Here is a 13,466-nt window from a genome sequence, read left to right on the forward strand (position 1 = left end):
GAAAAATTCTCAAATGTTCTTAAAATTCTAAAAATTCAAAAAAAATTTAAAAATCTATTAATCTTAAAAAATTTCTTAAATTTTAAAATCTTAAAAGATTTTGAATTTTTTAAATTTCCAAATAAATTTCTAAAAATAACAAAAAAATTAAAATTTTTAAAAAATCTAACAAAATTTTAAAATTAAAAAAAGTAAAAAAATCCAAACTTTCAAAAAAAAAATGTCAAGAATTTTCAAAATCCAAAAAAATATTAATTAAAAACAACCAGTACTTAGTTCAAGATATCTTGTGGAAATCATTAATTTTCAAAATATCGAAACATCGACGAAAAAAAATATTTTTTTTTCGCGTTAGTCCGATCTTGAGAACGGATTTTGAACCTTCAACAATGTTGTAGGTATTAATTAGAATCTTTCAGCATAATATAGTTACACTCTTAAATAAATTACCCATTTGTTAATTGGACTTCTCACACACAAAAATATCAACTGCGCCAAAATATCATTTTTGGATATGTTTTAGATGACAACAAAAAAGCATTTTTTTAAGCTAGGGCACAATTGGGTACTAAAGCCCTATGTGCCCTATGTACAACGGTAAAAACTTTTTACTCTTTTTCAATTTAATGCAAAAAAAAAAAACACAAGACAACATTATTCGATAGATCATCTATAGTCCCCTTGGAACGAACTGTCAAGTAGAACCTGTTCTGTCAAGAAGGGCCACGATGTTAATTTTTCAAAATTGAATTTAAAATCCATTTCAAATCCCTTGAAGTCGTTCAAAGGGTCATTGTACTCAGAAAATAAGCTTTATCGTTGTGATCAATAATATCACAAAATTAAGCTTAATTTTAGGACCCAATTGGTCAAAACTCATTTGCAGTGTTGACAATTCTTCTTCAACAAGATTTTTTTAAATCGTTTTAAAAATAATTTTAAATCAACCTTGAACCAATGATGCAAAATGTCTTCTTTCAATCAAAAAATGAAAATTGCTCGTTTTCAAATATTTTTGCATGGTTCAGAAAAATGATTCTTGATTTTTTTTTTCCAATAAAAGAATAATTTTAAGTACCGTCATTTGGTGTGAATCGGGACTACAGTCTGAATAGGGACAGCAGTGTTTAGAGCACTTAAAGTTTTTTAATTTGGAAATGGATGTACACATTTTGTTGGTCTAAGTCTGTTCTATCCGAAACCAACCATAAAAATCAAAATATTGTGCTCTAACATGATTAAAACTGCTGTCCCAATTCGCCCAGTTGACGGTAAATAAACCATGATAAGTGTTTAGGAAACATCAAACGAGGGTAACTTTCGTATTCTTCAACTAGGATTCCATTTAGCATAACTAAACCTCTAGATTCACAAGGGTGACAGCACCGAATCGCACACGTTTTCGGCCGATTAGAATTGAAGAAATGCTTTGTAAATGACTCTTTCGCTGCTTTATTTGTATCCTAATAAATCTTCAAAACTTTGGTAAATGGGAAAAAAGCACTGTGATACTGCTGTAGACCCTCAACAACGATGATTTTTATTAAAGTGCTGATTTAACTAACGCAATTTTCTTCTCTTTTTCCGCACTTAAAAAAAACCTTTAAACAATTCGAAAAAATACCTCACCTCAGGCGTGATGCATCGCAGAAGACGTTCCAGCGACGACGTCACCTCCCCCAACACCTACCATGAGATTGAGAACGATGATGATGACGAAGATGCGAACGACGACCACGGCGACGCGGACGGCGCTGGCCAAAACTTCCAGCCGCAACCGGGGAGCAGCCACCACAACCACAACGACCACGACCACAACCAGTACCGACAACTGCAGCACCAGCACGAGCTGCAGCGGCCAGAACAGTCCCATCAACAGCAAAACACGCGAGCCTTCGTCCATTCGGAAGCGCATCCAGAACCAGCTGCCGAGGAGTCTCTTTTGCGGCACGGGCGGCAGCGGCAGCCAGGGCAGCAGCGGTCAGGGCAATCTGAACCTGGCGACGTCGCCGGACGGAACGCAGCCCAGTCCGGCCGAGCTGTAGAATCTACTAGGAGAGGCGGCGGCCACCAGGTGATGCTCGACGACAAATCAGTAGCGGAAGGGGGCGACAGTGAGTGAGTGAGACTGTGTGGTGTTCTCCTGGACGTGAGTGGCTGGTTCTTTGCGGACGGGACGGGACTTTGGACGCCTTCCGGGAAGTTTAGAGAAGATAAAAAAATATATATATTTTTGAACGTGGCAAGTCGTGTAGAACTAGGTAAGAGTCAGTCTGTTTTTGTTGTTCTTTATTTTGTACCAAAAATAGTAGCAAACCATAATCGTAAAAAATGGGAGAAAGGGAGGAAACGGAAATCAATCTTATGAGAAAACATTTTCAAACACAAAAACACAGCGAAGAAAAAGAAGAGGAGAAAAGAATGTTGAGTTAGAAAAATAATTGAAAGGAAAGGAAACAAAATAAAAAAAAATCTTTAGACAAGCTAGATCAGTTGTTGTTGAGGGCGACCGAGTGGAGGTAAGGAAGCTGTTATGTTTGAACAAGAATTGGAAAGCCGTTGGTTAGGAAACGAAAAACATTAAACAAAAAAATACTGTACATGTCTGTCTAGGGAATAATCAAACCGAGAAAATGAAAAAAAGATGAAAAACAAAAAGGCTAGTTTTTAGTTTTGTAAGGAGGGCAAAATATCGTATATCTAAATGTTACTAAAACTGGCTTACCGATGGAATCGAAAGGGGAAAGATGAAGTTCAGACGAGATAAAAATCCATCGGGGAAAATGGTGGCGAATGAAATGTGAGTGTATGTGCGTTGGAATGCTTTTTTATTCCTATAAGTTTCACGATCAACAACTTTGGTGGAAGGGTTTTCACGAGTTTGAGCAAATTTTGCCTTTTCAGAATTATACAAAAATAAACAGAATAACGCGTTGCAGAATTGCCAGTTTGCACTGCGCGTTGAAAATTCTGTATCTCACAAAAAAAAAAAAAGAAATATCTCGATAAAACATTCAGAATTGAGAATAAACTTTCAGAATTCAGAATTGTTGCACTGATTCAAATACAAATTTTAAGTCAAATTGGATAATTATCAGAAATTTCTCTTTTAGAGCAAAAAATCGGCCTATATCGTGCGTTTGTATTTTTTGCTTTTTTTATTATTTGGCTTAAACTTTTTGGAGCCTTTTCCGTGACCAAAGAAGCCATATTGTGTCATTGGTTCACCCACACAAGACTCCATACATTTCGGCAGCTGTACATACAAAAATGGTACGTACAAATTAGAAAATCTCTAACTTTTGAAGGATTTTTTTCGTTTCCTTTTTCTATAAACTTTTTTTTTACAAAATTAAATTCTTTGTAAAAATGTATTTTTTGAAAAAAAAAAAACGGTGCAGAAAATACTCGAGTTTAAGTTCAAGTTTTCGATTTTCTCAAAATAGTGTCCATGATTGTCCATCCATGAAAATATTTTTTTTCGAAAAGTTGAGAAAACTAAAAAAAATAATGCCTGAGAGACATTGAAGACAACATTTTACGATGGATCAACTATGGTCCCCTTGGAACGAGCTGTCAAGTAGGATGCTTTCTGCCAAGAAAGGTAACGAAGTTGTAAACGATAATATCACCAATTTAAGTTTAATTTTTTGGACTCAATTCAAGTTTTTGAAGTCTTATCCGAAGGGTTGAAACCCTACTAACGGAGCGTTCTTTTATTACGTAACGCAAAATGATTTTTGGACCCCCTCACACCCTCCCTCCCATACAAACTTTAAAAAATTGTAAGAAGCGAAAAAAGGATCAATTTTTATGCACTTTTGATCATAATTTCTATTTTGCAAGACCATTTCTCGTCATTTTGATGGCACAAACAGTGACACACGCGAGAAACCCTCAAACGCTTAATAAATGTCGCCAATAGGGGAGATGGGGCTAAGACGGCCACCCTAAGGGAGAAGTCTAATAAAATTTACACAACAGATTATTTTGATCTCAAATTACGTACATATTGTTCTTTTACTAGTCCATTATAGAAATGACATAAATTAGTTGGTCCAAAAACCAATTTTCAATACTTTTCAGCAATTTTTAAAAAATAATTGAAATCGTATATATATGAAATACGCGGGGTAAGACGGCCAATGCTGTAAATTAACTTAATAACTTTGCTAAATCCACCCAAACACCTACATGGTTGGTTTAACAGACTTCTCTGAACATCATAACTATTTTGGTTGAAAAAAATCAGGTTTCAAATGTGAAGAAAAATGCTGTTTAAAAAATTTCATATTTTGGCTCAGTGAATTTCATATTATTGTGACCACATTTTATGAAAAACTATGAATTTTTACTACAAAACAAACACAATTTGATACAAAAAAAATAGTTTGTGTATTTCGATTAGAATAAGTAAATCAAAATTATGCAAACAATATTAAATTAGCGATTTTTATGAAAAGTTTGATAGGATTTCATACTATTCAATGAGTTTTGCTATATTACAGTAAAGAATGTTGTCGAAACGGTAGTTAACAGCATTTTGATTAAAAATGGATAGATTTATTGAAAATGCTTTTCCTTTATCTTCAAATATGTCTTAATAGTCAAAAACCGTCAAAAATATAACCTATATCAAATAAAATCTTCAAATTACGGGTGGCCATCTTACCCCCGGAGGAGGTGGCCGTCTTGCCCCCAAATAAATTATTTTTTTAAACATTTTTTGTAAACAGTTCATCGCATTTTTTGAACTTTTTCGAGGGACATAATCTAGGGAACACTTCAATTTAACATGAAAAAATATTTGAAGACAGAAAAACATATTGTTATTTAACCCTCTAACGCCCAGAGTTGTTTGCTTATCGTAAAAATAGTAAATGGCTTAATTTTAGTACAATAATGCAGGAAATACTTTAATTTGACCCACAAACATCGAATTGGGGCAAAAAAGTAGAATTTGAAGTGGTGCACCAGAGCACCATCAGGAAGATGAGCAACTTTTTTTTAAACCACAAAATCTCGTTTTCTTCAAATCTATTGGTTCATTTGTTTGAAAACGCTTTGAAATATGTTAAAAACTACTTATTCTTTGCTGTAAGACCATATTTCTGAAGTATTAACTACAATTCTAAAATCTCTGCATTTTCAGGTTTCTTTGATTGGCTCATTCAAAACCCACAAACAACCATTTTCATGAAAAATGAGGAAAATAATAAAACTATCGGTCTAATAACAATGTTTTGTCTTGTTTATGAATAGTCAAAACGTTTAAAAACTTTTGTTTTGATAAAATAAGCTTTTTCTGTAATTTAGAAAAAAGTGCTCCTGAATATTTAGTTGCTCATATGCCTAGGTGGTGCTCTGGTGCACCAAATCAAAAAGGTTAAAAAACACTTAAAACCGGTCCAAACTCACAATGTTATTCACAGGGGTTCTTGTCCAAGGTTCAAATGATAGCAAAACATTTTTTGTTTTATAAAATTTTGTGTTTGGTAATTTTTACGGGCTTTCGAAAACAGGTCTTATTTATTTTCCTAAAATTGGCCCATTTTTGTTTACATTTCACACTGTAACTTTGCTTGTGCTTAACCAAATTTGATGAAATTTTAGGAGATGTTAGTATACATTCTACATGAACATCTGCAACTTAAAGCACCGTGAAAAGTTGTGTCAGTTCCGAGATATTTGAGTTCAAAGTTTTGGTGCTCTGGAGTAACCATGGGCGGGAGAGGGTTAACAAAAATGCCTAAGTTGTAATTCATGAAAATTACATCCAGTTTCAAGTTCAAAAATTATTTGTTTATTTTGAACAATTTTTATACTATTTCAAACAATATTTCTGGCAAAGGTGACTCCATATGCATTATTTAGCATGAGGAACAGTATTGCTGAACATTTTAGTAATATTCATTAGTATACTTATTAAAACAGTGGGGTGGCCGTATTACCCCGCCTGGCCGTCTTACCCCCAGCTCCCCTATCAACATTTCACTTTCGCTTACTTTTTCACGGCGCTTTCGATACAAAACTGCCCCCAACTTTCGGCAACATGTTCTTTTGCACATTAGTTGATCACTCACTTGAAAAATAATCCCGAACATGTAAATAACTAGCAAGCGCCATCAAAAAAACAAACGCGCCAAGTCTTTTGACGTTTCAATTTTGACGACCCATTCCAATCGAAGGCTGGCGAAAACCCAGCGAGAAGCGAAGGCAAATTAAGAGCAAAGGGTAGCCACCAACACTACCAGCAGCGCCTGTAGGTGTGAGCCAGTGATGCCAGGAAATTTTCTCTATAAATGCTACTTTTCGTGAGTGTTCGCTTAAAATTTCATCAATTTTGGCAGCACTAAGAAGACCCAAAAGAGCGCTGGAAGACAAAAAAAAAGAATTGAGCTGAAAATAGAAAAATGAGTGTGGCCCAATGCACGCGTTTGATTAGAATACATCTTGGAAATATTTTTTTCAAATGCTTGTAAAAGGAATAGAATAACTTTTAGTAAAAGTGAAAATAAACGGAAATCTTCACAAAAAGTAGCTCTACTCGTTGGTGTACTTGGTTTTAGTAAATTTCAAGGAACACTCCAGATTATCCAGCATCATTCAAACTCGACCGCTTATTAGGCTTAAAATGGGTTTATTTCCCCTAATGTTACCTTCTCCTGGTGAAAAATTGTTCAAAAAATCTGAAAATGCATTTGATTTTTTGGTTCTACTTTAAATATTTCTCTACCACGGTCAGAATGATTCCATACCATTCCGTTGGTATTAAATTTGTACTCTTCAGTTTGCGGAAAAATCTCAAACCTATCAAAGTCACCCCGTTTTACAGTATCTGAAAATGTTGTTTGAACAGCGGCATACTGCAAAAGTGACGAGATTAGGTCAAAAAGCTTGTTGTTTTGTTAGGGGAACTTTAATCTTAGGAGTAATTTTCTCCCGTAATCGTCGAAAAGCTTAACAAGATGAAAATGGGTATGTTTCCCAAAATTTAAATTGGAATATATACATGTTTTGGCCTTTGACATGATTTGCCAACCTTGTTTCAAATTGTTTTTGTTTAATTGATGTTTACATAGCTCCTCAATGCTAATTACCATGAATTTTGATTGATTTTAACGATGAGGGTCTTATCTTTTAAAAACTGGGAACCCTGTCATTAAATATCGTTACTTTAGAGCATTTTATGAAACTTTTAAGATAGGATGATAAATTATTAGATACAAATGTCCTTCGGAGCCTTCCTCATTACATCTTTGGATTGTGTAATGATAAACTTTTCTGGTGATCTAAAACTTCTAGGGTCTTGGCAATCTTGTAGTGAAATATGTGCACTTGAACAGGATTAACATGATTTTTAAGAGAGAGGCAAAATGGCAATTGGTTTCTGAAAATTATTATTATTGTGTAGGTTTTTTTTATTTTCGATTTTTTTTTTTCAAACAATAACTTTTCAACTGAGCAAAATTTTCTCTTCCACAACTCGTGAAACACACTTCCTTAACAACTACAAATATGCCTTACTCCCTTGGTTCCTACATAAACAAACAAAAAAAACGCTTTCTGTGGTGGCCACCACACTTTTCTACGCGATCACCGTGCGGGGAAGGGACACTTTCTGGAAGAAAACAAAAACTAAAAGTTGCCTCATTCCTACTGCAAACACCAAAAAACAAATCCATGAGACAGCGTTTCCCAGAAAGTGACCGTTTCCACTTCTAATCGCGTTTTTCCCGAGAATATCGCCTAGCCGTAGCGTCGTCATCGTCATCGTAATCAATCTTTTAGAGGTTTAGTTGAGTGTATGCGTGCGTGAAGAAAGGGGGGGGAGGGTGCGTTTAGTCAACCACTCTCATCAGCTTAAGTTTGCAGTTTGTGAATAAAGAGAAAATGCAAGCTTTTCGTGTCCGACCAAATCAAGCAGTAATGGTAATCTTACATTTATAATTATTGCAAAAGTAAAAAAAAGAAGTAAAAGATGTACTAGAAAAGTGAGAAAGAGAATGAGAGAGCGAATGAGCTGTCTGTGTAGTGAATTATTATTATCAAATTATTATTACTATTGAAACCTAGCAAGTGGGATCTTCTGTGACTTTTAGCAATCATTAAAAAAACAAACAATTATCTAATTATACATTTAACTAGCGTGTGGGGGAAAACAGTTGCAGAATTGAAGCAAGTTAAAGTTTCGTAACTCTAGGTTGCCTTCTCTGATATTCATCTATTTCTATATTTTACGCGCAGCCCCGCCTCTGTGTAGTAAGAATTGTATTTATGTATACACCTGTATAATTAGCCAGAAAAGGGAAGGAAAGCAAAAAGTAAAAAAAAAACTATTACTATTATTACAAAAGTATGCATTACTTTATGTGCTCACACAATCCGGTCCAATAGTTTGTTCTATATAATTTGCGTTTACGCTAGAATCAATGTGTTAGTTCCGTTTCTTAGTAGAGTTGCGTTGTTTTCTAGTAAGCAAACATGCAAAAAGGTGATTCCATTTATCGAAAGTATTTTTAGACAATAGGAAAACTTTGCCGTGATTTGTGGATTTCGTTAAAATTTAGTGCAGAAAGACTTGTTAAAGCAAATGAGTAACACAAGACGAATCAACGGAAATTTTCTCCCCCTTTTTATTTGGCAAACATTTTTAATTTCTCTAAATTTAAGTGCTCATTATTTTGTCTCAGAAAAGTTGCAATAGCGTTAGTGAAACTGTTGTTGTAATTTATAAACCGTGGAAAAAGTGAAGAATAAACGAACTGAATAGACATTTCTAACCTTTTTTTGTTTTATTTACTTCGCCCCTTATTAATTTTTAAGTTTTCCTCTTTTCTTATTCAACAAAACTAAAGCTTAGAGAAAGGTGTGTTAAAGCTTGGTGGAAGGGAAATAGGAACGTTGCTTAACAAACAACCGCAAATGAGAATGATGAGAAAGGTTTAGCGAAAAAAAATAGTTGTTGAAATGCTGAGAAATAGGATATCGAAACCGCTGTAAAAAAGAAAGTGCATTGCAATGTTAGGGAAAATTTTCACACCACACTGTGTACCAGAAAGAGTCTTATGAAAAGATAGACAGAGAATAAACAAAAGTAAAGTTTGAAAGAGTGCTTTCCTTAAATCGCGCAGAAACGTAAAAAACAAAGGAAGTTTTGAAAGAGTTTTGGAAATCCACACACCAACCGAGCTTTGCGAAAGAAATCAATGGTTGAAAGTATGAGAATCGAATCGAAGGAAAGCAGGAAGTAATCAATCCTACAACTATCGAAACAACTAAATTTCTACAAATGTGCGTGAGTGCGAGCGACGACTTCTGGGAGATTGTGTGTGTGTTTGTGTCTGTGTGTGCGAGAGCGAAAAAGAAAATAACTATAAATACAAACTTCTAATCTGTCTTGTATAACGTTGTACCATAAAGCAAAAAGAACAAGGAAATAAAGTGTTGTTTTTGTAATAAAATAATCAACCATTTAGTGTTTGAGTTAAACAGAAATCCGAAAGCCAACTAAAAATCAGCAATAGTAATTTATTTTGAAAGTGTAATGTATGCATGTATTGAATTAAGATGTTTACTGATCCAAAAATTTTAAACTTTCAAAAAATAACCAGGTTTGATTATTTTTTAATGATTTGTCGATATCTTTATGTTTAATAAAAAAAAAACGAAAATTTTCAATTAAATTATGCGAAATATGGAAGCACTTTACCAAAGTATTTGTTGTAAAAATCTCAAAATACCATATTCTATGAAAATACTGAAATTATCCCAAAATGTCATATTTTCAAAATTTACACTTTTCACTATATTAGAGTTGTTCTGTATGTTTTTTTTTTCATTATGTTCATGAGATTTTGTGAAAATTTCACTCTGCGAACGAGTTCTCCGATCGGGCTCAAAAATTTTCGATGTAATTAGACCCGTTTTTTTTGCCATTAGGGTGACCTACGCTGTGTTAGATTGGTCCGAAAAATTGTCATTTTCGTCATTTTTTGTAAAAAAAAACACATTAAAAAAAAAATCATACCTCCGCACCATTTCAACCGATTTTAGCTGTCTTGAGCGCAAACGAGAGGATATTAGATAAGCTTTTAAGGGAAAACTTAAAATGCTCTTCTGAATTCTCGGGACCAAAAAGCCTATGTCTGAAAATATTTTTATCAGATTTCTCGGAAAATTTTACAAAACATATAAAAAAAAGGTGAAGTTATTCAATACTGCGAGATACAATTTAAAAAAACTTGGTTTTTCGACGAAAAACGGGAAAATTGGTTGAAATGGTGCGGAGTTATAATTTTTGAAAAATTCGGTTTTTGCAAAAATCGACGAAAATAACAATTTTTTGGACCACCCTACAACGGTGTAGGTCACCCTAGTGACAAAATAAAAAAAATGTGGGTTCAATTATTTTAGCTAAGGAATCCCAGGGTGGCCACTCAAGTCGGGAAATCGGGAAAGTCGGGAATTCGCCAAAATCCGCCAAAAATCGGGAAAAAGTCGGGAATTTATGATTTTTTGTCAAAAAGTCAGGAAAAGTCGGGAATTATAAGCATGCTTGATTGAAAATTAATTTCTTAACTCTTGAATAATTTTGCAATATTTTGTACAATTCTCAAATTGAATTCACTGAATTCTGCTTTAATAACATACTTTAAATGTAAGTCACTATTTCAATATATTTGAGTATGGAAAAGCTGTTTAAGACATTCAAAAGCTTAATTAATATTGGAGTCTTTGACACAGATCTTCATAATATTTTTCATGAATCGTATGATCTCTATAAATATTTGTTTATCATACAAGAGGTAAAGTTAATGAAAAACTAATATAAAAATAAAGCCTAATGGCCAGCTTAGAGTTATGATTCTATTTCATTTTGTCACATAGATTGAATATTTGAAAACAGATTCCAACTTGAGTTTGCCAATGGTTTTGTGGTAAATATTTTTAATTGTTTAACTAAATTCTTTAAGTAATTAAAATATGTTTTTTTTAAATGTTGCCGTTAAACTGTTTTTGTGAGTATGGTTAAATTACTACTATACATAAAGCTTGATTTTCAGTTTTCGGAAAACTTAAATATCGAATAAAATCCAAAATTTAAAAACTTTTTTACGTTTTGAAAACATAAAGAAAATTTTGAAATTGCAAAAAAAATAATCAAAGAAATTTAGAGTTATTGCAAGACTGTTTAAAAAAATTGTCTCTTCAAACTTTTTGCTTAAAATAAGTCATAAAACATAAAATCATATCTGTTCGGTCGGGACCGAACTACGGAGCGTGTGGACTGTATTTTTGGCGACGGCGGACTCTCGGGTGCGGTCACCCTTGGTGGACAACGGAGGAACCACTTTTCGGAGGCAGAATCGGAATTGCGGTCGGATCAAACTTAGGCGAAAGCAGGGCAACTCTTCTAAACACTACTTAACTTTATCTGTATTTCTCTACTGGGTCGATCTACAAAGGTTGCGCGGTCGCGGGTTTACTTCCTCGGAAGCCGGTTCGGGGTTCGCGTCGGATCGCGTCGAGGTTGGGCGAAACTTGTCCTCGCGTGTCGTACGCCTCCTTCTCGGACGGGAGGTGGATCAAGAATGCTACTGACTGCTGACGTCGTGGTGTGGAGCAAAACTAGCGGTACTTTTCCTCGACGTTGCACGCGCCGTTTTCCCTCCACTTTGCGTGTGTGGTTTGTTTTGGTTTGCGCTCCCTTCAGGAACGCTCGTGTGCACGCAAAACTCATTCCGGACGGAACATACTCCCCCCGTTGAAGCATCGATTCAACATTTTTGCTGATCAGGTTGGCGTTGATGTCGAAACGGAGTGTTGAGTTGTTGATCAGATGCGTAGCAACGGGAAGAAGTAGACGGATCGAAGTTCTTCGTGGGCGGTCTCCATCGTGAAGGCATGGTTTGAGCAATTCCAGCTGCTTCGGGCGAACCTTCGGTGGTCCCAGGCAATCTGCTGTAGTCGCATTGGCAGGTCTTGGAGTTCATTGTGGTCGATGGAGTGATGCGTGTGGAACCATTATCGGGCAGGTCGCACTGCGGTAACTCGGCACAAACCGTGCAGGCTTGTTTGATCCAGTGACGATGGTCTAGGTGGAACAGCTTGGTGTGATCATCGTGTTGAGCGGTTGGCCGCTTTTTGTTCTCCAGCGTGCGTTCGCCAACGGAGCACTTTCGATGGGCTGGTTCGGAATCGTTCATCAGGCTTCGTCCACCAACGTCTTGGATAATCGGTTTGCGGGGGTGGCATCCTCGTGTGTAGTTGGAATCGTCATCGTAGCGCCGATTGCAGCTTCGGGACATCCGCACTGTGGAGTAAATGTACGGCGGGTTGCTCGGAATCTTGCTCCGCTGCCAGCCTTCAAGCAATCGTAGTAGGCGAACTTTTTGGCTGCTCACAACGCGTCGGTTGACCTTGACGGACTGCGGAGCGACGATCTGTTCGCATGGCCCACGGCCGTTCTTCAGGAAACTGGTTTCACGACCGACGAAGTCGTTCTCGTAGTACTTGGCGTGTATGTTGTGGCAAAAAGCAAGCAAAATTGGAAGCATACTCACAAGTGCGGCAACGGCGGTGCTTGAAATTGTCCAAAGTGATCTGCTTCGTGGGATTTTGGGCTTCGTTCTGGACTCGACGATGGTGGCTTTCAAGTTGGATGTTAGCTTGGAGCAGCAGAGACTGCCGTTTGTTCGATTAAGCTTCAGGCAGGTCCAGAAAACTGCGGCGATAGTGCGTTGTTTCTGCGGCGGGCCGAGTGGTTCGTTCAGGAGTGGTCGATGGTTGAGCGCTTCGCTTGTTGGGGTGCTCTTCTTCGGTGCTGCTCTATGCTGAAGCCGTTTGAGGGCGTGCTTGGAGCCACCTTTGCGTTCAGACTGCACGCACGTCTTCGTCAGTTGCTCGGTCTCGGACTTTCGTTTCGGTGGAGGTTTCTCTTCGTGGTGTTGGTGTGTCACGTTCACGCGATTGGGTTCCGGAGCTCCTGTGTCTCGCAGATCGCCAGAAGTTGAGCAGGTGGGTCGTTGTTCGTGTGGTGCGCCTCGACAAAGCACTGGTTGTAACGGGTCTGGGAACATTGGAGAAACGGCTTCCGTCTTTCGAGGATTGGGGTTTGCGGGTTTGTTGACAGCGTGCTTCTTCCGGGTTCCGTGGGTGTCGTTGAGCGGCGAGTTGGGACAGGCTATGGTTAGGCGTCGTTTATCGGGCGCTTTCGCAGCGGTTGGCAGCGGCGGATTTAGCTCGGCTCTGGTCTGGAGGGTTACAGCGTCCCGCTGGATGGTCGTCAGGGAGCTGCCGTGCTCGACACGGAGAGAATTAACCTTTTCGTTCCGTAGAATCACCGCTGGTAGCGGCTCGCGTTCTTTCGTTCGTGCGTCACCGTCCGTGAGCGAACGTTTGGAGTTGAACAGGTTGGGTTCGGGAATGCTTGGCAGCACTGTTGACATCATCTCGGCTTCGGG

The 13,466-nt window shown here is 37.0% G+C and overlaps 1 protein-coding gene across 5 annotated transcripts in view; it reads left to right on the forward strand.

Annotated features, from left to right (window-relative positions):
* LOC6036483 (NPC intracellular cholesterol transporter 1) overlaps positions 1-2,593 on the forward strand; it is a 78,738-nt gene extending 76,145 nt beyond the window's left edge. For 3 of the 5 annotated variants that reach the window (XM_038258144.1, XM_038258145.1, XM_038258146.1), the window contains one exon: positions 1,635-2,593. In XM_038258144.1, coding sequence (XP_038114072.1) covers positions 1,635-2,122 — 488 coding nt within the window. In that variant the 3' untranslated portion in view covers positions 2,123-2,593. The remainder of the gene's footprint in view (positions 1-1,634) is intronic. The other 2 variants (XR_005277834.1, XM_038258147.1) reach the window with 2 other exon arrangements.
* Positions 2,594-13,466: the final 10,873 nt, after the last annotated feature.

Source organism: Culex quinquefasciatus, chromosome 2, assembly GCF_015732765.1.
Source record: "Culex quinquefasciatus strain JHB chromosome 2, VPISU_Cqui_1.0_pri_paternal, whole genome shotgun sequence".
NCBI classification, from domain to species: domain Eukaryota; kingdom Metazoa; phylum Arthropoda; class Insecta; order Diptera; family Culicidae; genus Culex; species Culex quinquefasciatus.